Source organism: Nicotiana tabacum, chromosome 23 (assembly GCF_000715075.1).
Source record: "Nicotiana tabacum cultivar K326 chromosome 23, ASM71507v2, whole genome shotgun sequence".
Taxonomy (NCBI): domain Eukaryota; kingdom Viridiplantae; phylum Streptophyta; class Magnoliopsida; order Solanales; family Solanaceae; genus Nicotiana; species Nicotiana tabacum.
In genome coordinates, this window is record NC_134102.1 from 90,261,126 (window position 1) to 90,285,456 (window position 24,331).

General features: G+C 38.0%; 1 protein-coding gene across 5 annotated transcripts; it reads left to right on the forward strand.

Annotated features, from left to right (window-relative positions):
- The first annotated feature begins 330 nt into the window (after positions 1–330).
- Positions 331–24,331, forward strand: LOC107774115 (carbon catabolite repressor protein 4 homolog 6). Of its 5 annotated transcripts, none has more exons than XM_016593620.2 (16): positions 331–547; positions 631–1,159; positions 6,117–6,283; positions 7,829–7,894; positions 9,970–10,022; positions 10,533–10,614; positions 10,728–10,774; positions 13,799–13,880; positions 15,843–15,935; positions 16,112–16,144; positions 16,269–16,363; positions 17,349–18,507; positions 18,596–18,687; positions 18,968–19,052; positions 23,683–23,809; positions 23,983–24,331. In XM_016593620.2, the coding sequence occupies exons 1-15, from the start codon at positions 455–457 to the stop codon at positions 23,770–23,772; spliced, it is 2,766 nt and encodes a 921-aa protein (XP_016449106.1). In that variant the 5' UTR covers positions 331–454; the 3' UTR covers positions 23,773–23,809; positions 23,983–24,331. The 5 variants fall into 5 exon arrangements, with proteins under 5 accessions (XP_016449106.1, XP_075101406.1, XP_016449159.1 ...); XM_075245305.1 differs by having other exon boundaries at positions 18,602–18,687; XM_016593673.2 differs by having other exon boundaries at positions 17,349–18,453.

The following is a 24,331-nucleotide window of genomic DNA, read 5'->3' on the forward strand; positions in this document are numbered from 1 at the left end:
ATCCCACACAACCTCGTAAGAGTTAATTGGGTGTTATCATGGGTTGGTAAGAGTTAATTGGGTGTTATCATGGGTTGGACTCACACTAGAATATTTATGCCCATACTTGTAGATTTGCATGATGTATAGAACCATCATAATAATTTATGAGATTTTTTTGACGATATTTTTTGGTGTTTGTGGTTAATCTTTTTTCCTATAATTTCTATTAAATTTAATACCTAGAATTTGTTAAATATTCGACAAAAATGCCAATTTTTTTTAACAAACTTAAGATAAAAGTTGCTCAATAATTTATCCAAGGGACTGCTTCAAACCTAACCTCAAACTTAAAAGGACTACTTTTACATTTTCGCTATTCGAACCACCATTAGCAGTTAAGACGTGTCGTTCAATGGAAGCAGTTGCATAATATTGCAATTTACAGTTTCGTCAGTTGGAAAGTGAAACATTCATGAAACACTCTGCTCCTTCCCTCCACCTCCTTGCAGCCGCTGCTTTCACCGACGCCGCCACCGCCAACGCTGCCATGTCCTCTGCTCAATCAGTAAGAATTCTTCCCCCGAATGCAAAACTCACATTAACGTCCATTTCTAAACTGTTAACAAAACTCTCCTGACTCCGTTACAGTTCCGAGGCGGCCGGAGCCGCGGTCGGAGAAACTTTTCCGACCGTCCTTCCGGCGAACGAAGTGAGCAAAACATCGCAACTGGAGACTCTCACTTCCATTCTGTTCGTGAAACCAATAGAAATCTCCGTCCTTCCCCCAATTTTCGACCTAGGGCACCAACACCGAATTTCTATCCTAATCAACCGACTTATGGACAATTGCCGCCTCCTCAATCGCGTCAGCCTTTTCATCACAATCAGCAATCTTATAGAGCAATGCCGCCACCAGCAGGATTTTATCACAATCAGCAGTTCAATAGAGCAGTGCTGCCACCGCCACGAGGAACACAATATTATCGGAATCAGCAGTTTAATAGACCGAGTTTTTATGAGAATCAGCAGTTTAATAGACCGAACTTTTATGAGAATCAGCGGTTCAGTAGACTGAATTTTTGTGAGAATCAGCAGTTTAGGCCGCGGCCATCCCCTCCCAAGGCATTGAACTTTCGGAATTGGGAGTATGCTAGACCTGGACCTCCGCCTCATTGTGGTAAATTTGTATATTTCTTCAGTGTTACGTTTACTTGAATTCAGGTACATGAACTGTTAAGATGGTTGTGGTAGTTTGATAACCAGTTAAAAGCTAGTCAATTCACGATGAATCCTCGTGCTTGAGATTGAGACATAGTTGCAGTTGTGTTTTTTTTGTTGTATAGATGGAAGGACATACATGAAGTTAAAGAATCCATGGAACTGACTTGATATTATACAAAAGGTTTAGTATGTTTGTATTATGAGTTTGTAGTCATAAGATATGGTCTACTTGGAAATTCTTTTCTTTGGCTTATTGGGTAACAGCGTGTGGTGAGAAATGTGATGTAGAATAGAAGAGGATACCTCTTTGTGTTCAAGGTTGATTATTCTTTAAAATTAAACAAAATAGGGCCTAATTGTTTCATACAACGTGTTGATATGCAGATGGAATGGAGAAGAGTTTCACTTTCGCTAACCAATATGAAACTTCCATTTCAGTTAAGGCAAACACATTTAATTGCTAAAATTGAACATAGTCTTGTAGAAGAGCATGGAGACAACTAGAGGTAAAAAAGAAAGTGAAGAAGAGGAAGTAGCATGTCCAATTGGTGCGTCCAAAAAAAAGATGTGCACTTTTTTAAATTACCTGGCTTTGATATACTATCCTAGATTTGGTATCGGAACTTCGTTAAGGAATAATTGAATAATAAGGAGGTAAACTAAATACTGCCCGTCGTAGAGATAGGTTAGGTGCATGTCATGCGTTCGAACCCGGTCTCAAACAAAAGCCTGATATTTAAGTTGAGAAGGGTAGAGGGGCGTGCCATTATGTGCCGAGTTTTGAACCGTATTTTTCAATTATAAAAAAAGAAGAAAAACAGCAGGAATCTGAAAGTAGAGGGTCTTGGTTATCTTTTTGGGAAGGAAGAGCACCAATAAAAGTATGCCTTGGCTGTATAGCTCTAGATTATGCTTTCCTGACACGAGAAATTAAGCCGAAAATGTTAATATTTGCAATATACACTGTATGTATTGTGCAGATATAGAAGACTTAAAACACTTATTTGCACATTATACAATAGCAAGAGAAGTCTGGAATATGTTTTTAAGCCTTAGGGGATCAAATAAGTCATGCCACACAACTTAAAGGAAGTTGTGATAAGTTGCTACTTGGTGAAGACAAAAAAAATAGAGTTCAAGAAAATATGGATCACTATACAATGGTGCATTTGCAGGAGCATTTGGAGAGAAAAGAACCAAGACATGCTTGGGGGAAAGGGCTACTCATACAATATTCCATAGCTAATTGTATAAATCTTTTAGCATATTCGTGTAGATGCGACGCAGATCAAGGTAGCCATCAAGGATTTTGGTGCATTCTTTCAACTAGCAAGAGTTGGAGCACTTAGAGAAGGCGTGGAAAGAAGATCTCAAGGCCTTAAGTATGCTTAAATGGAAGTTTTAAGGAAGAAAGGGTACAAGATCAATTGAAGGTTACCTTTGTAATATGGGTATCTTAGTAATTTGACCATTTAGCTCTTTAAGACTAGCTTAGGGGTTTCATTTCTTAGCCCAAATACCAACCCTAGTATAAGTAGTCTTTGTCTTTATTTTTAGGGAAGCTAGCTTAGAATTATGAATATGAGACTCTTTGTGAGTTATGGATTTTTTCTTTGTCTCTACAATGAACCTCTCTTGGGTTACATCATGAGAACTAGTTCATTTATAGTTAATTTCTATTTCTCCCTTTGGATTTGGTTTTGTAATTGACGGTAATTAGTTTATTTCAAGCATCTTTAATTGTTCTTGGGTTTTACCTATTGCATTCCTTACTTAGTTTGATCCTTCTTTCTTCTATCCTTTAACTAGTGATTTATAGTTGAATTACAAAGCGGGTCAACTAATTCATAATTGATTTCTTGTAATCTTCAACCCTAATTCCTTAATTTTTTTGATAATTATAGTATTCGGGCCGGGGAATTAGAGAATTAGGGTAGGGGTAAGGTCTGTGTATACATTACCCTCCCCAAATCCCACTTGTGGGATTCCACTGGGTTGTTGTTATCTTTATAGTATTCGGGCCAGCTTGCATGCACCTCGACGAGTAACCATAATTCTCTAATTCCTCTATCCCTTATTTTATTACTTATTCTCCTTCTTGTTCTAGGTATTCTGGTGGGGTTGAAGAAGTCATCTTCAATTTCCTAGAATCTACCAGGTTCGGTCTACATCAAGATGGAATATATTGAATGATGAGGAGGATGCTATGAATTTTATCTGTTCCCTTACCTGTTGACGTGTAAAATGGAATTTGGATTGCTTATGCGGTAGATAGAGCTTCTGCTTGATGCTATTTTTCCTTGTCACAACAACAATATACCAGTGAAATCTCACAAATGAGGTCTAGGGAGGTTAGTGTGTACGCAGGCTGTTTGCGATAGACCTTCTGCTCAAGTAAAGCATAATCGCAGCATTCATGAAAAAGAGATACAGTAGTGAATAATCCATGAAAAAAAAAGCAGTAATAATAGCATGCAAAAAAAAAACCGAAGCAAAAACATGTAATACAATTGAAAGAATAAGAAAATACGAGAGTAATATTAATATTATTGGTATGGAGAAGAAAAGCGCGCGACTACCTGCTAACCTACTACCTTAATCCTCGACCTCCACACCCTTCTATCAAGGGTTATGTCCTCAGTGCCATGTCTTACCTAATCACCTCTCCCCAATAGTTCTTTGGCTTACCTCTGCCTCTCATTAGACCCACCCTTGCCAACTTCTCACACCTCCTCAGTAGGGCTTCTGTGCATCTACTCTTGACATGTCCAAACTACCTCAATCTCGCTTCACACATCTTGTTCACCAAAGAGGCCACTCTCACCTTGTCCCGAATATCTTCATTTCTAATCATATCTCTGCTAATATGACCACACATACATCTCAACGTCCTTATCTCCGCCACTTCCATCTTCTGGACATGAGAGTTTTTGACTGGCCAATACTCCCCTCATTACAACATAGTTGGTTGAACCACTACTCTGTAGAACTTACTTTTAACTCTTGGAGGCACATTCTTATCATACAAGAACCCGGATGCAAGCCTCCACTTCATTTACACCGCTCCAATACGATGTGTGACTTCATCGTCAATCTCCCCATTACCTTGGATTATAGACCTAAGATACTTGAAACTTCCTCTCTTGGGGATGACTTGTGTACTAAGCCTCACTTCCATGTCATCCTCATGAGTTGCGTCACTGAACTTGCATACTATTCTGTTTTAGTCCTGCTCAACTGAAAACTTTTAGACTCTAGGGTCTGTCTCCAAACCTCCAGCCTATCGTTAATGCCGTCTTACGTCTCGTTAATAAGTACTACGTCATTTGCAATAGCATGCACCATGACACTTCCCGTTAGTGTGCCGCATCAATTCATCCATTAGCAAAGCAAATAAACACGGACTGAGAGCTGATCCCTAGTGTAACCCCATCACCATTTGGATATCAACCTTGTTCTTGTAAAACGGAATCATTGTACTCCACCTCCATTCCTCAGGCATTTTTTAAATAACAATCAACAACCCAGCAAGCCACTTCAAACTTACACGGTCCGCACTCTTTCAAAATTTTACTGGGATCTCGTCTGGTCCAGTCGCTCTTTTCCCGCTCGTCTGGTTCGGCCGGAACCTATTACTGTCCTAGACGCGAACACACACACACACACACACGCAAAGCGAGAGAGGGAGAAACAGAGAAGGAAAGAGACAAGCAACGTAGAAGACTGGTCATGTCGCCAGACTCCAACCTGAAAAGGAAAGAAGAAACGAGGAAAGAGAGAGAGAAGGAGAGAGAAGAGTAGAAGAAGAGAAAGATACCTTACATGTGCTTAGTTTCCATCGACGGAGCAGAAAAAGAGTGGCAGTGACAGCGGTTACTGTTGAGAGTGAGAGAGAGAGAGAGTCTACGATATGCAACCAAAGGCAATTTTCAAATACTCGAGGGTCAAATAGTCAAATACTAGTTTTGTTTCATTCCCCAGGCCTTCACTGTTTGATACTTCAACCTTTTGTTTGTAGCTTAATAATATTTTGCCAAATACTTGAATTGACACAGATAACCCAAGTTACAGATAATTTAGTTGGGGGTGTGGAAAAAAATAAATAATAAAAGATAAAAAAAGGAGAGGATGCGAAACTTTCCAGCAGTAGTGAGGTCTCAGCAGATATTATTTTCAAAAGATGAAAATTAAACTTTCAAGAGATAAGTTGTTTTACAGTGCAAGTGCCAATACAAAGGAGATCATACCTTGCTGAGGGAGCTGGTGTGGCACTCTTATTTTACTGACCCAGCGACTCAAAAAAAAATCGAAGTCATCAAATTCTTAGTTACAGAATAACATAAAACAATATCAAGTATGCACAAGGTGTTAGTCTAACGATTTAATTGTGTACGAGATGAATCCCTCACCTATCAAGATCAAGTCGAATTATTTAGAGGTTGTGTTGCCTCGAGGCTTGCTCTCGCGAGTTCCATTTTATCTTTCACGATGTTGGGGACAACTAACCACCTATTGCGAACAAATAAGTAGGACGGGAACATGGAACATTTAGAGAGTTCCCTTTTGGGTCATGCTTGGAAGTGTGGAATATATTCTTTTAAGCCGTCCTATCCTGGAGTGGACCTCTAGGTTTCTTCTTAGAAATGGAAAAAATATTTAAATCATTTTATTTGCTCCCTTTCTTACCACTATAATGGAGCATCCCCTTAATATATATTCACAATAAATCATCCAAGTTAGCTGAAATGTGGTTGGAGTTTAAGATTGTAGCGTGCAAAATATTTGACTTCTTCTGTGCCACTTTGAGATACTTGTTTACTTTCAATTTCTGTCTGTATGTCATAATTTTTTATTTGCTAAGCTAGGTCTAGACCAAAGTGATGAATGTTTTACTATGCTATTATATATTGCAGAGCGATTTACAGTCTTATCATACAACATACTTGCTGATTACCTTGCAATTGATCATCAGAGAAAACTTTACTATCACATACCACAACATATTTTAGACTGGGAATGGCGTAAAAGAAGTATTCTTTCTGAGCTTGGATGGTGGTCAGCTGACATATTGTGTTTTCAGGTTATGACTCATGACTCAATTAATCTTGTTTTGCCTTCTACACTCTTCGAATTGTGGTTCAATCACAGTGATGTTGTGGAATAGGCACAGATTGATGCGGTATGATGCTGGATGTATGGAAATTTTTCTAAAGTCTAATATACGTATTTGTTCTTCCTTCCAGGTTGGTACCAAAGGTGTAGTACCATCTGTGAATTGGTAACTCTATATTGAGTTTGTTTTAAATGTATGTATTTGGGCTAGCAAATTTTAAAGGCGTGTATGAAACAAAGAGATATTGTACCACACATATAGTGAGAAATAAGAGTTGGTGCAAGGCATGTTGGCATGCGTCCTCTCCGGTCAGTGCAAGGCATGTCAGGTTTTGTTAGTTGGAAAGTATCAATGTCTAGGTGGTGCTGGGTTGATGCGCAACATTCACAAAACTAAGGACGACTCAAGGAGTACTCACAATCACTAAAAAGTTGTGTGACAAAGAGATTTTTCTCGTGAAAGTCATTGGTTAATGCTTAATAAATAATTTCTCTTTGGTACCATGTGATAAAGAAGAGACTAGAGAGAGAAATGACATAACACGCAGGGGCGGCTCTAAGGTAAGGCCGTAAGGCCGATAAAGCCCTTGCCTTAGGCCCCCAAGTATTAAGGCCGCAAAATTACAAAACACTATATTAGTATTATATAGAACATATAATTTATCCAATTATTATTAATATTTTTTTTTAAATTTTTACATTTTTTAAATTTGATTGAGGTTGATGATTGAGTGAGTAAATAACGATAAATTTTCTCTTATTAAATTAAATAGTATATTTACCTTCTCATCAATTCTAATTTTTCTTTCTGTATGTACACTCTTTTTTTTCCCCATGTTTTTGACGATATCACTCTCTAATTTCAACGCAGGTTCTATGAGTTAGCTATTTGTTTTTGTCATATATTGATGCATACATCAGAACGCAAGTTCTTGTGTGTCTTATCTTTTTTAATTAAGAAATTCTCGAGGACAATGGCGCAAGATTCGAACACGATGGATAATGAGCCCACCCCTCTACCATTTTCCACTTAAATATCATACTTTTGTCCGCGGGAGAGTTCGAAACCGTGATGTGAGTCTAACCTACACATCACGCGTTGCGCTCTTACCACTAAACCAAAACATGTGGGTTTCTTTTTTGTCTCATTATCGTATGAATTTTATGAAAATTTAAGGGCCTTTTAATAATATTTGGCTTTTGAGTTACCAAATTCGTTGAGTCGCGCATGAGAACACGTAGAAACTTTTCTTACATATTATGTGTGTGTCTATGTATGCATTTTCTTTTCCTTGCAAAGCTTAATATAATCAATCTTTTTCCCGTCTCTTCCACAATCTTTCCACCCGTACCTCCCCCCCTCCCCCCCAAACCCCCCCAAAAAGAAGAAGAAGAATGCAAGTCTCCAATATGTTTCGACCCCTTACTTCTAAGTCTTTGTTTCATTGTTCTACTTGTATTCACTTCTGGAAGTAACAATCCTTGGTATGGCTTGTGATGTTCCTCCTTCCAGGAGGTTGACAGATTCCAAGAGTTGGAGGCAGAATTGAAGTTGCGTGAATATAATGGCATCTGGAAGGTTTTTTATGCTTTCGTGCTATTCTTCACTTGTCAAATATTTTTACAATTTATTTGTTAGTGAACTTACTGTTGATTAATATGTTGTGGAGCAAATGCCAGAGGGAGGGTCCAACCCTATCCCAAGAGCAATATATCTATAATATTCCAAGTTTCGTACATTATGATATGCAATTATACATCAGAAATCAACATTTTGTTATGAAGTGCAATGTAAATTTGGGGATTTGAACCTTCAAATACGGCATATATATAATTCGTAAATATTCGCTAGAAAGTTCATTAGGCTCTTTAAAAATATTAGGATGCAAAAAAATTTTCCGATGAGAAATTGTTCCTACCGAGTAATACTAGGTATAAGGCTATTAAAGTCAAAATAAGGACCCAATAATAAATTTAGTAAACATCTTGGATGAAAGGTTCCTTTGCCATAATCTATTCTTTGGTTTGTGTGAATCCACTTGCCACTTATATCTCTCAATATCCCCACCTGGATGTAATTTCACTGTCTATACCCATTTACATATAGCTCTCAGTCTTCTTTCCCGGAGGTAAATCAACAATCTCCCATGTTTCATTCTTCTCAACTGCACTCATTTCCTCCATCATCGCCATCTTTCCGGTGAGGGGTACACAAGGCTTCCTTTCTCGTCTTTGATATGTAGTTTTGGTCATTCTCTTTCCCCTAAATGTTATTGATGTGTTGATTCTATTGTTAACTCAAGCTTCGAATATGTTGAGCATCTATTTTGCTCTGTGTTTGCTCAACTGGTTTGGGAACACCAATTGTTGAATGCTACTTCTTGGTTGGTGGAACCACAAGGTCCTTAATCCTATGGCTTCATATATTAATAAGGTCATGCCTCTGTTGGTTTGCTGAGAGTTGTGGTGGTTCAAGTGCAACAATAAATATGGTTCTAAACCATCACTCGATAGATCCAAGACATTAATCATATACTCCTTACCTCACTTACTACATTCTAAGTTTGGCAAGGTTAGAGTATGAGCTGGAAGAGTATCCATCAACTATGTGATGCTTCAATACTTGTATATCTGTCTAGTAAAAAAAACATCCCCTTGGAAAGCCTCACGACCTGGTTGTTAGCGTAACAATAATGACATTTGTCAATAAGCTACCGTCTGATTACTAAGATCATGATAGATTATTAATGCATGAATATTATCCTCTACTTTCTTCAAAGCAAGGATGGGTGTATAATTTCATATGTTAATTCGCTAAATTGGAACCATTAGCTCAATTCTTTGATCAATTCTAAAACCTTGGATTTAAAGAGGACACCTCTCGCATTTTTTTTTTCCATCTATGCACATTAAAAACTCTCCTTTCCCCAGTTTTCACACGGAATCTCAAAGTCCTGAGCTCCATAGTAAGGCACATGTTCGGAAAGTTGACATGTCGAGAAATGTGGAATCGTCTTGTAGAAGGATCATTTTTTCTTTGATAAGGTAAAGTATAAATGTAGAAGGATCATTAACACTTGTAGCCCTTTTGAGAGAGGTGTACCTCAAGTCCCAACCAGAAAACACATAGAGTGATACATAGGGCTCAATTTGTCTTGTTTAAGAAAGCACGTGCATCCGTAATACTTTGAGGTTTGCATAGTCATCTCTTTGAAAGAGAGTAAAACGCCCAAAGATAACGTGTAGAGGAGATTGCTTACCAACAGTAAGAGTCATTGTCTTCTTACTCAGATAAGCGGCCATCATTAAGTTGGTTTTTTTACCCTCATTTCTCCGGCTCCTCCATTGATAGCAGGAAGTCTCCTTACCCATAAACCCTAGGACTCATTTATTTTCACCTAAAGCCCAACTTTATTATATAAAATCCTTCCTCTCTGCCTACTAATAAGTAATCTAGACTTTGTCTTGCAGGAATCAAAATGAGTTGAGGAATAGGCAACCATTTGAATTTTCCATATCTGATACTTGCATGTATACTTTTACCCATAACTAGCACTGAGAACCTTATTACTCTTGAACTACAAGAACAAAATGCATAGTTTGTTTAGTGTATAATAACACTTTCATATGCAATGTGGAATATATTTGATGTAGAGGCGCACTGGAGATCCAGCTGATGGATGTGCAATATTTTGGAATGCGTCAAGGTAAGGAAATTCTATTCTTTTGCAGCCTCAAATCCGAAGGATAGTCTAAATAGGTGATGCTGTTATTAGACTTAATTATGAATGAGGAAACAATTTTTTTAAATTCTTTTTGTGTCTATTTTATGTAAACATTGGTGTCATAGAATCCACTCTCATATCATGTCATTGCCAATTCCATAGTATCTTTGGCACCGCGCATGTCTGTGTCTGGATTCTCTACTCCAATTGAGTTGGAAACTTGCTTGATATGCTCCAAAGTCATTTAAGCATGCTGAGTGCATATTTATTGTTTAGACTGTTTGGTAAATATTAGCTGAGTGCATGTTTAGAGATTCAACATTCCAGGATATTAAGTGTTACTTTTACAGCACTATTCGTTGATTTGCTTTATCATCTTAATATTTAGCATTTATTGTGTTTATTTTTGGCAATACAGTACATGTTGTGGAATCTTGGTTACTAGTTCATGATATTACCTAATTGGAAATACGTTGAAATGTTTTATGTTAGATTCAAGTTGGTGCATGAAGAATTTATTGAATTTAAAAAGTTCGGGCTACGGGATAATGTAGCTCAGATATGTGTATTTGAGGTACATAAATTCTTTCAAGTGTATTCTCCATTGCTTTAATGTGTCTTCAAATTCAAAACTTGCTTGTGCTTGTTTTAGAAGTTCGTTTTATTGTGTTTATCTCTTGCTTACAGTCTCTGGGTCAGCAAAATAAGAGTGTCGCACCAGCTCTCTCAGCAAGGTATGATCTCCTTTGTATTGGCACTTACACCGTAAAAAAACTTATCTCTTGAAAGTTTAATTTGTACCTTTTGAAACAAATATCAGGCCTCACTATTGATCGAAAGTTTCACATCCTCGGCCTTTTTTCCTTTTTATTATTTATTTTTTTCCACATCCCCAACTAAATTATCTGTAAGTTGGGTTATCTGTGTCAATTCAAGTATTTGGCATAATATTATTAAGCTGCAAACAAAAGGTTGAAGTAACAAAGAGTGAAGGCATGGGGAATGAAGCAAAACTAGTATTTGACTGTTTGACCCCCGAGTATTTGAAAATTGCCTTTGGTTGCGTATTGTAGACTCTCTCTCTCTCTCTCACAACTGTAACAACTGTCATTGCCACTCTTGTTCTTCTCCGTCAATGGTAATTGAGTACATATAAGGTCTCTTTCTCTTCCTCTTCCTCTCTTCTTCTTCTCTTTCAATGGTAACTGAGTACATATAAGGTCTCTTTCTCTTCCTCTCTTCTTCTATTCTCTTTCTGTTTCTTCTCTCTCTCTCCTTTCTCTCTCTTTCCTCTGTTCTTCTTTCCTTTTCTGGTCGGTGTCCGGCGACATGACCAGTCTTCTACGCTCGTCTCCTTCCTTCTCTCCCTTTTCCCCTATCTCTTCTCCCTCTCTCGCTCTGCGTGTGTGTGTTCGCTTCTACAGACAGTAACAGGTTCGACAGAATCAGATGAGTAGGGGAAGAGCGATCGGACCAGACGAGATCCCCATGGGATTTTAGAAGAGAGTGGGCAGGGTAGGCTTGGAGTGACTTACTGCATTGTTTAATGTCATTTTTAGGGTGGCAAAGTGGATGAGGAATGGAGGTGGAGTACAACGATTCTATTGTACAAGAACAAGTACAATGTATCAGTTGTACAAGAATAAGGGTGATATCCAAAATTGCTATAACTATAAGGGTATCAAGCTGCTAAGCCACACTATGAAAGTTTGGGAGAGGGTGGTGGAGATGAGGGTGAAAATGGGTGTGTCTATTCCCGAGAATCAGTTCAGATTCAAGTCGGGGCGTTAGACTATAGAAGCCATTCACGTTGTAAGGAGATTGGTGGAGTAGTATAGGGAGAGGAGGAGGGACTTACATACGGTATTCATCGACTTGGAAAAAGCATACAACAAAGTCTTAAGGGAGGTTCTCTGGAGATGTTTGGAGGTTAGAGGTTTGCATGTTGCAGACACTAGGGGACATGTATGTTGGAGCCAAGACACGGGTAAGGACAATAAGAGGAGACTCGGGACACTTTCCCGTGGTGATTAAGTTACATCAAGGATCAGCTCTCAACTAGTTTTTATTTGCTTTGGTGATGGATAAGTTTACTTTTTATTAATTAAAGGGAGGTGCTATGGTGCATGTTATTTTCAAATGACGTAGTATTTATTGACAAGACGCGAGGCGGTGTTAAGCATAGGCTGGGGGTTTGGAGATGGACCCTAGAGTCTAAAGGTTTCCGGTTGAGCAGGACTAAAACAGAATACTTGGAGTGCAAGTTCAGTGACATATCTGATGAGGATGATGTGGAAGTGAGGTTTGATACACAAGTCATCCCCAAGAGAGAGTTTTAAGTATTTTAGGTCTATAATCCAAGGTAATTGGGAGATTGACGATGATGTCACACATCGTATTGGGCGGGGTGGATGAAGTGGAGGCTTGTATCCGGGGTATTGTTTGATAAGAATGTGCCTTCAAGAGTTAAAAGATAAGTTCTACTTAGTGGTGGTTCGACCGACTATGTTGTATGGGGTGGAGTGTTGGCCCGTCACGAACTCTCATGTCTAAAAAAATAAAAGTGGTGGAGATGAGGATGCTGAGATGGATGTGTGGGCATACTAGTAGAGATATGATTTGAAATGAAGATATTCGGGACAAGGTGAGAGTGACTTCTATGGTGGACAAAATGCGGGAAGCAAGGTTGAGGTGGTTTGAACATGTCAAGAGGAGATACACAGATGCCCCAATGAGGAGGTGTGAGAGGTTGGCAATGGTGCGTATAAGGAGAGGCAGGAGTAGGCGAAAAATGTATTGGTGAGAAATGATTAGACAAAATATGGTACATCTGCTGCGTACTGAGGACATAACCCTTGATAAAAGGGTGTGGAGGTCGAGGATTAAGGTAGTTGGTTAGCAAGTAGTCGAGCACATATTTTCTCCATACTAGTAGTATTAGTATTACTCTCGTATTTTCTTATTTTTTTATTTCTATTACTACCTGTTGTTTTTTCTTCCGTTATCTTGTTTTCATGCTATTGTTGCTGCTTCTTTTTCCATGGCTTCCCCACTAATGTATCTTTTTTTCATGAATGTTGGGATTATGCTTTACTTGAGTCGAGGGTCTATCAAAATATCCTCTCTACCTTCACAAGGTAGGGTAAGGTCTGCGTACACTATCCTCCCAGACCCCACTTGTGGGATTTCACTGGGTATGTTGTTCTAGTATTCGAACAAGACGAGAAAGGGATAAATGAGTTTTAGGATTGCCTATCCCAGTCCTCTTTATTTGCAGCACCATTCAAGAAGCGTCTCTCTCTCTCTCAGTTTTCATAGGAAATGCTCCTTTACATAATTCCACTTTGTGTAAGGAAAGATAAGTGCCTAACCATAATATCCGAGTGTAAAGATGGCTATGCAGGAAGTCTACATCTCAGTCATAGGTTTTTATGGGTCGCACATATTTTAGTGTTTGTTCTAAAATATTGTTATATCATTGACAACTGTGCCATTCCAATATTGTTCGCATTGATAATTGCTAGATAAGCTGGTTTAGATATTCTCATATTCGTTTTTCAAGTCCCTGTTCAATCAGATTTATCCTTATAGATTGGCCAGTGATAGCAGTTGATTGTGTGTTGGATACTCATTGTTGCTCATGTTTTTACAAATTTGGATGCTGTTTGGAGCATTTTTTCTTGAGTTCTTAGCATGAGCTTATTCAAGTTTCTTGTCCTTATTCTTACCTGCTGAGTTAGTGTATTTTACGCTTGCAGACCTGGTCACTCCAATAAGGTTGTAATTTGTAATACTCATGTGCTTTTCAATCCTAGAAGGGGAGAGATTAAGCTTGGACAGGTACTTATTGTCAATAGATACCGTCTTTTCACACATCATTGTGTGCATGAATTTATCTGTAAGTCAGTTATCGCGTACTTTTGTATCCTATGCTTGGCAGTTATCTAGTCATATGTTGCTCCGCTTCACACGTTAGAGACGTGCTAGATTGTAGCCTGTCATGTCTGCATATTTGCTGCTTGTCATGGCTTGTTAGTTTTGTTCTAAGATTGTTCCATTTAAAGAGAAGTTAGTATTCATCATATTTCTGTGATTAGGTGAATAGAAGCTCTATGTTTATTGGAAGTGTTTAATTGAATATATGGACATGAATTTAGAAAATGAAAGTTCAAGAGTGCTGTTCTTTCTTTGCTCCTTATGTTTTTTTTGAAATGATAACAGGTTTCATTGATATATAGATAAATCTCAGCGCCAAGATAGTGCTGAGAGAAAAGGTCCCTAGTTACAAGACTTCCAAAAACTTAGAGATTGATGAACAAAAACAAGTGGTGAAGAACTAGTCTTGTGGCATTTACAAGTACCCGATGAGATCAACTAGGGAATCTGCATCTTGTACTAAAGCTTCTTTACACCAAAAGTGAAATAAAGATATACAATTCACTTTAATCTTCTGTTCAGGATTTGCTGAGTCTTCAAAACATCTGGAGTTCCTTTCCAGCCAGATAGTCCACCAAATGCATGCTGGAATGAGACTCCACCACCTCTCCTGGCTGCTTCCTGTAGCTAAAAAGTCCCAACTAGACAGCAAGTCCATAGTCTCTCTAGGCATCACCCAGCTTAAGCTTTTCATACTTATGAAAAGCTTCCACAATCTATTAGACACCTCACAATGAAGAAATAGATGATTGTTGGTTTCGATGGCCCTTCCACACAGAAAACATCTGGAGCACAGAGGCATTCCTCTCTTCATTAAGCTCTCGTGTGTCAGAATAGCCTGTTTGACCACTAGCCAGCAAAACACATTATGTTGTAATTCGTTATTCTCTTTTATTATCTACTGAAGTAATTTATAGCGTCCTATCGTTACAATTGGCGTGATGTTCCCTCCATAGTGGTATGGCAAGGGTAAAGCAGTAGGTTTATCTCATAGTATTTTGAAGATCATCTGAAGTGTATTTTGAATTATGATGTCTCTAAATAGCTCTGTTAACTTTTCTTCCCCATCATTTTTAATACAAGGACATGAGGGCATCCCTCTTTGGCTTTGGTGTTCTTGTTTTTGTTTTTTTCCCTTTTCTTTCAGAAATTATAGTTTTTTAAATCTGAATGTTGGAAAAGTTTTTATTTCATGAAGAGACAAACATTAAACAGCTCCAATCTCGGGAAACCAGTTAATCCTACTATGAGATAAACCTACTGCTTTACATTAGAAAGGCAAAGAAGTAGCTATATCCCCAAACTTGATGGGAAAATATGATCTGGAAGGATTTTACTATTCTGATATGAGGACCTCTTTTCCTCAGATGGTTTTTATCTTTGGAAGAAGCAGATGTTTATCAAGAAGCATCAGCACTGCACCTTAACTGTTTACTTGATCCTTTCCTTACTTAAAAAGCTTCAGGAATGAGTTATTTCTGTAAATATCTCCAAATTTGGCTAAAAAAACAACAGCAACCTCAAAAGTACATGTATCCCAAACACAGCATTTAAACAGTTGCTATAGAAATGGGTCCCTCTTTCTGCTAAATGTATATGGTGAGAGTCATACAATGTTATCCACTTCTAAGATAGCATACTTGGCAACTGCCTTGCTTGTCTATTCCTCATAAAGTTGGTTTGTATCTCTTTTAAGATAGAATACTTGGCAGAACTGTCTTGCTTGTCTACTCCGCATAAAGTTGGTTTGGTTTCATTTCATGATTAATGCACCTGTTTTAAGTTTAGCATTTTTAGCCACAACGAAGAATCCACTTGATTGGATTCAGTATTTCATTTAGTGTAAGTAAATTTTGCTGCAATCAGGTTAGGTTGCTTCTGGATAAGGCTGATGGTGTTTCAAAACTTTGGGACAATGCTCCTGTTGTGATCTGTGGAGATTTTAACAGTACACCAAAGGTGGGTTCATTGATTCCCATTGAAACACTTATGACATGTTTCTCATTAAGGCATATTTTCTCCTCTTACTTTCTGTGGTTCCTACTGAATTTTATGTTGTAGTGTAATAATTTGCTTGTCTTTTTCCTCTTTACAGAATCCTGCAATAATTCCTTATTCTTTTTTCCCTTTACCAGAGTCCATTGTACAACTATATTGTCGAGAAAAGGGTAAGCTTCATAAGATGTTTTGTTTCTTGCTGCTGTTCCCGACCCCCTTTTTTCTTCTGTGTCTTCTCTGGGGAAATGATGATTCTTTGCTTCGGGATGCATTTGGGGCACTTTGTTCCTGCAGCTAGACTTATCAGAAGTGCCTCGGGATAAAGTGTCAGGACAGGAGTCTGCTACAATTAATACAGTGAAACATAGCAGCCTCAATCCTAGTGCTAGGTATGGACTTCTTACCTCAATTAAATAATTATCTGGTGATTTCATGGAGACTTGACCTTTGCCTCATATTTCCTTCAACCAGCTTATGTATAATCTTATAAGATTTCTACTTCAATTTCATCGATGAACTACATCCCATTTCCAAGCTAGTTGGGGGGTTTGGGGGGGGGACTATATGAAACCTATATATCATTCTGCTCTATTTGGGTCCATTTCATTCCAATACATCTATGTAATATATCTTTTAAGGTAAATTTGAACTTTTAAAAACTAGAGGTTCTTTAAAATTCACTCTCATCCCTACACTGATATAGTTTCTAATCAAACTAGAAAGACTGTTGACATGCACTGCAGTTGATGTAAGTGTAACAACAAACAACAACCAGGCCTTAATCCTAATAGGTGGTATTGCTAATGTGGATCCTTTGTTTTCATAGTCTTAGCTAAGTCCGTCTTGATTAGAGTGTTTGTAGGTCTTTTAGGACAACTTAGTTCCATGTCATTTTGGGCGTACCTCTTCTCCTTTTAGCACCTTAAAAGATCATTGTACTTGCACATATCGACCAATCTATTTGGAGATTTATGTAGAACATGCTAAACTATCTCAAGTGACCTTTCATTTTACCCTCTACGTCTTTTACTTGCATTCCGATAATCTCTAATCTTGTCTATTAATAAGAAGTAACTTACCAAATATGGTGCACATTGTTTCTGAGTATTATTTTGGAAAAGATAATAAAAATGCAAGGTCATTAGGGTTGGTCCACCTATCCTTTCTTTGAATTTGTTAGTCACATATTCATGCTGAGCTTGACGCACTGGTCTTTTCAAAAATGACTGGGGATTTCTAATTTTCATATTAAGGATCTCATGTCTATTCAGTGAATCTGAAAGTCTCTGAAATCATATTTACTTTACACCCTTTATCGCTTTCAGGATTCAGCCTTGATGTTTCTAAAACTAGAATTCTCTTTTGATACCACAGACACCAGGATGCAGTTAACTCTGCTCAAAGCTCTGCACTGGCTGCTGAGAGAGATGTAAAAGACAGTAAGATGACATTAGATGAACAAAAGCTCGATTCTCCTAAAAACGATTCAGCAAGTGGATCTTCTGTATGTATCTTGTCTCAGCCTCAGAGTCCTGTGGTATATGAGTCCGGCAGTTCTTGTATGGTTATCCCATGCTCTAAGGGTACGAATGAGTTACCTAGAGAAACTCATGGTAATGTTTCTGTTGGTGTCTTTAGAGAAGATCCAAGTAGTTCTCGTGGTGAAGGTTCATTGTTTCCAGTTGAAGGTACGAGTCATGAAGTAAGTTCGCTAGAATCTTTTCAAGAAGATGAATATGATAAAGACACTCACGGTAGATGCAAGGATGCCAACCCTAATGCGACATCTAGCTCTTCTCACAAAACTTTTGAAGCAGAAGTGTGTTCCGGAACCGATTCATATAGACAGAAGGATAGACAGTCCAAAGTAGATGGTTTTGGTTCTGAAAATGTGATGAGTGTTCACGGACCTACAATAGCCAATTCAGATGTGTCATCGTTGGGGCTATTTTCTGATTCTTCAAATGTACATGAAGTTTCTCCTCTGGAAACCTCTGAAAGCGTATCATCAATTGGTAAAGAGAGTTGCACTAAAACGTCACATGAACATAAAACCTCATACGCAGAGACATGTTTTGATGTTTTATTGGACGAAAAGATGGACAGCTTGTCACTTAATGAGGTATCTGGAGGCACAAAAGAAGATGAACTTTTAGGCCACGATCGTGAAACATTTTTGTCCCAGTTAAATGGTGAAGATGATTCCTTTCCATCTCACTCTAACCAATTTCAAAAAACTGCTCTTGAGGAATTGAATGATTCCTTCAAGAAGTGTTACGGTTCCTTAGAGTTGCGTCCACTAGGAGACGAGATAGCAGATGATGTTCCTGATTTGGATTCTGAGGTTGTTGACCTGGAGAAGTCTACTTATGATCCATCAGCTTGGACTCCAATGGATTTAGAAACTGCTACAGGCAATGCGGATTGCACAATAGTGGAACATAATCTGAAGTTGGCAAGTTCATATAGGGAAGTAGAGGTAGCTCTTATTAGACTAAGCGTGTACTCTCAATGTGCTATACTGTATCTTATGGTAAATGTGTATGATATAATCTTCTCTTGGCTGGTAATCTGGCTTAATACTTGCTCATTTTTTATAACTGCAACTCACATCTTCGCAGTTTCAGGATTTTATTGGAACAAGAGATTCAACAGGAGAACCTGAGGTGACCAGCTATCACAGGCTTTTCATGGGTACAGTTGATTATATATGGTGAGTATCTTTAAATAATCCCCTAGCTTCTGCTGCCTTTTCTTTAATTCCATCATTGAGGAACAAAGATAAGATCCCAGATTGATTTGTAACATTGCCATAGTTGTTCATGACAAAATTTGAAATGCTCCTGATATTAGGATTCCTATAGAATATGACCTCGATGTGTTGTTTTATATATGTTAGATGCATATGCATCTCTGTGGTTGATGCTTTTGGTATTCCATCAGTTAGAACTCAAGAATATACATGGCAAACTAATTGTTCAAATTAAACTCAGGCGTTCTGAAGGTCTTCAAACTGTGAGGGTGCTTGCTCCCATTCCAAAAAACGCCATGCAATTTGTGAGAGGTTTCCCTACTAAGGTATGTTGGTAAAAGAAAGTACGAATAGTTTCTTCATAGAACAACAGTTCCGATTCATCCTTGCTGCACAGAACTTTGTTTTGGTTATGCATGGTGGATAGCTGTGTGATCTCCTTTCATATAGTGGTCTTCAAAAAATTTTAGTGCTATGAATACCAATTTGGATTTTAATTTGCAACAGGGTTGAAATACAAGAAATCGTCCTGAAATACTAAATCACTTAAGCACCTGCTGTCTTATGAACAGCCTCTAAGCTTCTTTTTTGACACATTTACCATAGATTTAATCCTTGAATAATAGACCCAAAATACTTGAAACTCTCTCTTTTGGGGATGACTTAGAGTACCAATCTTCACTTCTACTTCTTCTTCATGCATCCCATCACTGAACTTGCACTCCAAATACTCAGTTTTTGACCTACTCAACAACAAACCTTTAGACTCCAGTATTTGTCTCCAAACTTCCAACCTAGCGTTAACACCGCCTAGCGTCTCGTCAATCAGAACTATGTCATCAGCAAATAGCATACGCCATGGCACCTCCCCTTGTATGTGTCGCATCAGCACATCTAGCGCTAAGGCAAACAAAAACGGGTTAAGAGCCGATCCCTGATGCAACCCCATGTCCACTAGGAAATGATCCGAGTCTCCTCTCGCAGTCTTCACCCGAATCTTCGCTCCTCCGTACATGTCCTTAATCTCCCTTATGTACGCCACTGAAACACAACCTCCATATATCCCTCTCTCGGGACATTATCATAAGCCTTCTCTAGGTCAATGAATACCATATGCAAGTCTTTCTTTCTCTCCCTATACTGCTCCACCAATCTCCTCACAAGGTGAATGACTTCTGTAGTACACCGTCCCGGCATAAATCCGAGCTGGTTCTCGGAAATAGTAACACTACGTCACACCCTCCTCGCCACCACCCTCCCCCAAACTTTCATAGTATGACTCAGCAGCTTGATACCCCTATAGTTGTTACAGTCCTGGATATCACCTTTGTTTTTATACAACGGGATCATCAAACTCCACCGCCAATCTTTGGGCATGTTCTTCGTCCTGAAAATGACATTAAACAAACCAGTAAGCCATTCCAAGCCTACTCGATCCTCTTCCTTCCAAAATTCCACTGGGATCTCGTCAGGCCTAGTAGCCTTACCCCTGCTCATCTTCCGCATTGCCCCCTCAACCTCCTCGCTCCTAATATGCCTACAAAACCCAAAATCCCTCTGACTCCTTGAATTTTCCAACTCACCTAGCACGATGTTCCTGTTCCCTCCCTCATTCAAGAGTCTAAGGAAGTACTCATGCCTTCTACACCTAATACACGCCTCTTCCATCAGAACCTTACCATCTTCGTCTTTGATGCCCCGCACTTGGTCCAGGTCCCGAGCCTTCCTCTCCCTAATCTTGGCTAACCTGTATAACTTCCTGTTGCCTCCTTTGCCCCAAGATCCTCATACAATCGCTCGAATGCTGCAGTCTTAGCCGCCGCGACGGTCAATTTTGCCTCTTTCCTTGCCTTCTTCTAACACTCCCTACATGTGCTCTTCTCCTCGTCCGTGCTCCCCACTAGCTTCAGATATGCCGCTTTCTTAGCTTCCACTTTTCCTTGGACCTCCTCATTCCACTATCAGTCCCCTTTGTGGCCTCCCTAATAACTTAAAAAGATATCACTCTAAATGTTCTTATTTCACCATTCTAATACCAAGGGTTTGCCATTAGAGTTTAACAATACCAATTATGACCGATGAAATTACAAGAGAAACTTAAGCTAGTGGTACACTGGTACTACCACAAGAAATGTAAATCAAGCTAACTATAAGCTTTGCATTTAAAGTAGGGCAAGACTTCTTTGCCAATGAACATCTCAGGTAAACTTAATTCTATTTTGATCAAGAGGTAATATACGTATTTGATTTGGAAATAGTTTTGAATTTGAAGATGGGGAAGAAAGTTATCCATAGCCGGAGAAAATCCCTTGAGGTTGTGAGAAATAGAAGAAACATTAGAAAGAATTAAAAGAATTTGGTAAGAAATGTCTTAAGCCTGAATCCTTTTGTAGCCACGCTTTACAATGGACTGAATCGTTTCTTTTTCCTTTTCTGATGTGGTCATTAATACTATATTACGTTAAGTCTAATTATTTACACCTACATGATTACACATATCTGACACTCACTCTCAACTTGATTCATACAGTCATATATCTTTACCGTGGTTCATGTAATTGATTAAGGAAACTAGTATTTATAACTGTAAGTATCGTGCACCCTCTCGGTGCCACCGGATAGAGACAAGAATTGTAGAACTTGGAAAAGAAAGAAAATTTGACAGGTGTTCTACGTTACGCGGAAGATATCTAGATCTTTTTCGTGATCATAGATGCTTCAATACCATGTGAATAGGAGGAAAAGAGCCGGAGAGTATAGTCTAGTGGTCAGTGAAGTTGGAAAGAAATGATGGAAACCAAGGGTTTGGATTCCATCTGAAGCATTAAGCTTGGTTATTTCGTTACATCTGTCTCACCTTGGTAAGAAGAGTTACACGATATTTGTATTGGTGGGAGGGTTTAGGTACCCGATTTCATAGTCAAGATGTAAGCTAGTTGGCCCGAACAACATTATTATAAAAAAAGAAGAAGGAAAAAACAAGAGACGTATCGATGATTGAATAGATGCAAAACATATCTATTTATAAGTGTCAAACCTAACACATATAACGTGGGGCAATATCTTACATAAGAGATGTGATTTTTTAACGAAATATATCTATTTGTAAGTGCCAAACATAATTTGGATCAAGGGGGACGACAACGGGAGGTAACATTCTAAATTGACACTTAGGGGCCGTTTGTTACGAAGATAAGTTATACAAGGATTATAATGCAAGGATTAGTAATACATGAATTATCTCTTATTGGGTGTTTAGTACATTGCACTAAAATTGGATATCAAGATATCATTTAATTTTTTTTTCTAAACTAAAAAGCGATGAGTTTACAGTTATACCCTTGGATGCTTGACCTTCATTAGCCTCTAGGAAAAAGATGAGGATAATTTTGTCCTTTTTGTTCTTTATCCATGTATAAGTTATACATGCATTAGTCATTCTATGTTGTTGGTGGTATAAGATAATACACCAATTGGTGTATTAAGTTATACAAGAATTAGTTATACATGATCCTAAATCTAATCCAAACAATGGATAAAACTATACAAAATTATAGACTATGATTATTTTCCTTATACATCATACCAAATTACCCCGTCGTTTGGATGACGGACTAGTTATGCAATGATTATGATACATGTGTAAATAATAATATTATAGTGAATGTATGTGCTAAACAATATTAAGTTAAATAATACTGACTTGTTATGACTTATGCAAGGATTGCAATGTCAATGTCAAGAATTAGCTTTGAGGATATTTTGTCTAGGTGCTCTTATCCAGATTGCTGATACAAGTAGTCTTATTTCGCAGCTATCCTGCGTAAAGTAATTTATGTATTCCCGCATAGGTTTCTAGTATTAGTAATGGAGTAGTTTATTTCAAAAACCAAATGTTGTATATGTTGGAATTCATTTTAGTAATGCAGAGTTTTAAGTCGGAAACCAAATGTTATTAGTTACTCCTATATTGGATTTTATATCGGATTTATTTTCCTTATACGACAAACCAAACAAGCTTTAAACATTCTAATGACGAGGACAAAGAGTCTATAGAAGCACCATTTGAGTTATGCACATAAACCTTTGAAGAAATTCACATTAATTGGCTGGTATTTGTCCTTCTGAAAGGCAAGTGGGGATTTCTAATGGCTGACTGTGATCACTTAAAGCATGAGAAGAATCTTAGCAGCCAGTAAAAGCTTTATTCACCTCCTTGAAGTATTATAGATAGGGCTTCTATTTCTCGTTTCTAACTTGTCGAGTGGTGCATAGTAATTTAAGAACTGAAATTTTTGCATTAGTAAGTATTTTCTGAACACACTTAATTTTGCAAAAGCTGTCATTTCTCAGTCTTCTAATAATCGTCGTATTTTTTTTCCGTTCATGTTTGAAACCGTACGAGCTATAAAAAGGCAATCAACAATGCAATTGAAAAAAATGCATAATCTATTTACCAAACATTTCTGTGTGAAAGTGCCAACCTTGTTTACAGTGATAGCTATGGGATTTAGTATGTGATTTAGAGTGGGAATGAAAACACATGATCTTATTAAAGCTGTTTATGCAGCTCTTGTTGGCAAGCATGTGCACATGGCTTATGACTCAATGGTTTGTTGGAAAAAAGTCATATTGGAATCAGTTAAATTGGCTACGAACCATTGCAGTTTCATGGTGGACATGGATCTTTTAAGGATATGGATTCCCACTAGTTCAGTTAACATGTATGAGATCTGCAAATGCCTTGTCCTCGTTTATAGGGCTGGAATGCATACACACATTACATTAATAGATAGACGTGAAGTGGACAAAATTTATTACTCTATTACAAGGAAGTTATTTGCTCATTCTGTTACGACTCTTACATTTGTCTATATGCAGTTTTACATAACGACTTGTCTTTTAGCCTTGTACTAATCAGTTTCTTTTTTCTTTTTCTGCTTTCCTATTTACCAGAAGTGGGGAAGTGATCATATTGCTTTGGTTTCGGAATTGGCTTTCACTAATGATACATCGGCCCATGATACTAGCGTCCAAAATCAGTAAAATCATGTGCACTCTAAAGGACTATACGAGTTTTCAGGTGAATAGAGGTTGAAGATTTCTCATGCAGTCATTGGAAGAGCGTGCTCTCTAATTTTCCGCATAAATATGTTAATACTGTTTCTCTTAATTTGGAGTTTTATCCTTCAATTGGAGGAATTTCAATCAGTTATAACCTGGCGATCTAACTCTTTATTGCTTCATCTCTTGCAGTACGTAAAACCTTTTGTTCTTCCCGTGAATGAGGGGTGAGATTCATCAACGAAGGGTCTTCAAACATAGAGACGAAGAGAAGACAAAGGGGGTTTAAGGGTGCTAGGGCGTTCAAAATGCTAGTGCCTCAATAAGGTATCGGCAGATGAGTTCATGGGGGCCAGCGGAGTATTTTATCTTGAATTTTGAAGGATTTTTGTACATTAGCTTGTTTATTTCTCTTTTGTTTTATTCTATGCCCCAGAAAAGAAAAAAGTACTATTGTCATTATTGAGTTAATTAACTGTAAAGGTTGTCAGAGTTGACTTTTAGAAAGAATTTTATTTAGAAAGCTTTTTGTTCTTCGAAA

Coding starts and splice junctions, on each gene's coding strand:
- LOC107774115 (XM_016593620.2), top strand. CDS start 455: ATGAAACACTCTGCTCCTTCCCTCCACCTCCTTGCAGCCGCTGCTTTC. Junction 1,160..6,116: donor TGGACCTCCGCCTCATTGTG/GTAAATTTGTAT, acceptor TATATATTGCAG/AGCGATTTACAGTCTTATCA. Junction 7,895..9,969: donor AATATAATGGCATCTGGAAG/GTTTTTTATGCT, acceptor TATTTGATGTAG/AGGCGCACTGGAGATCCAGC.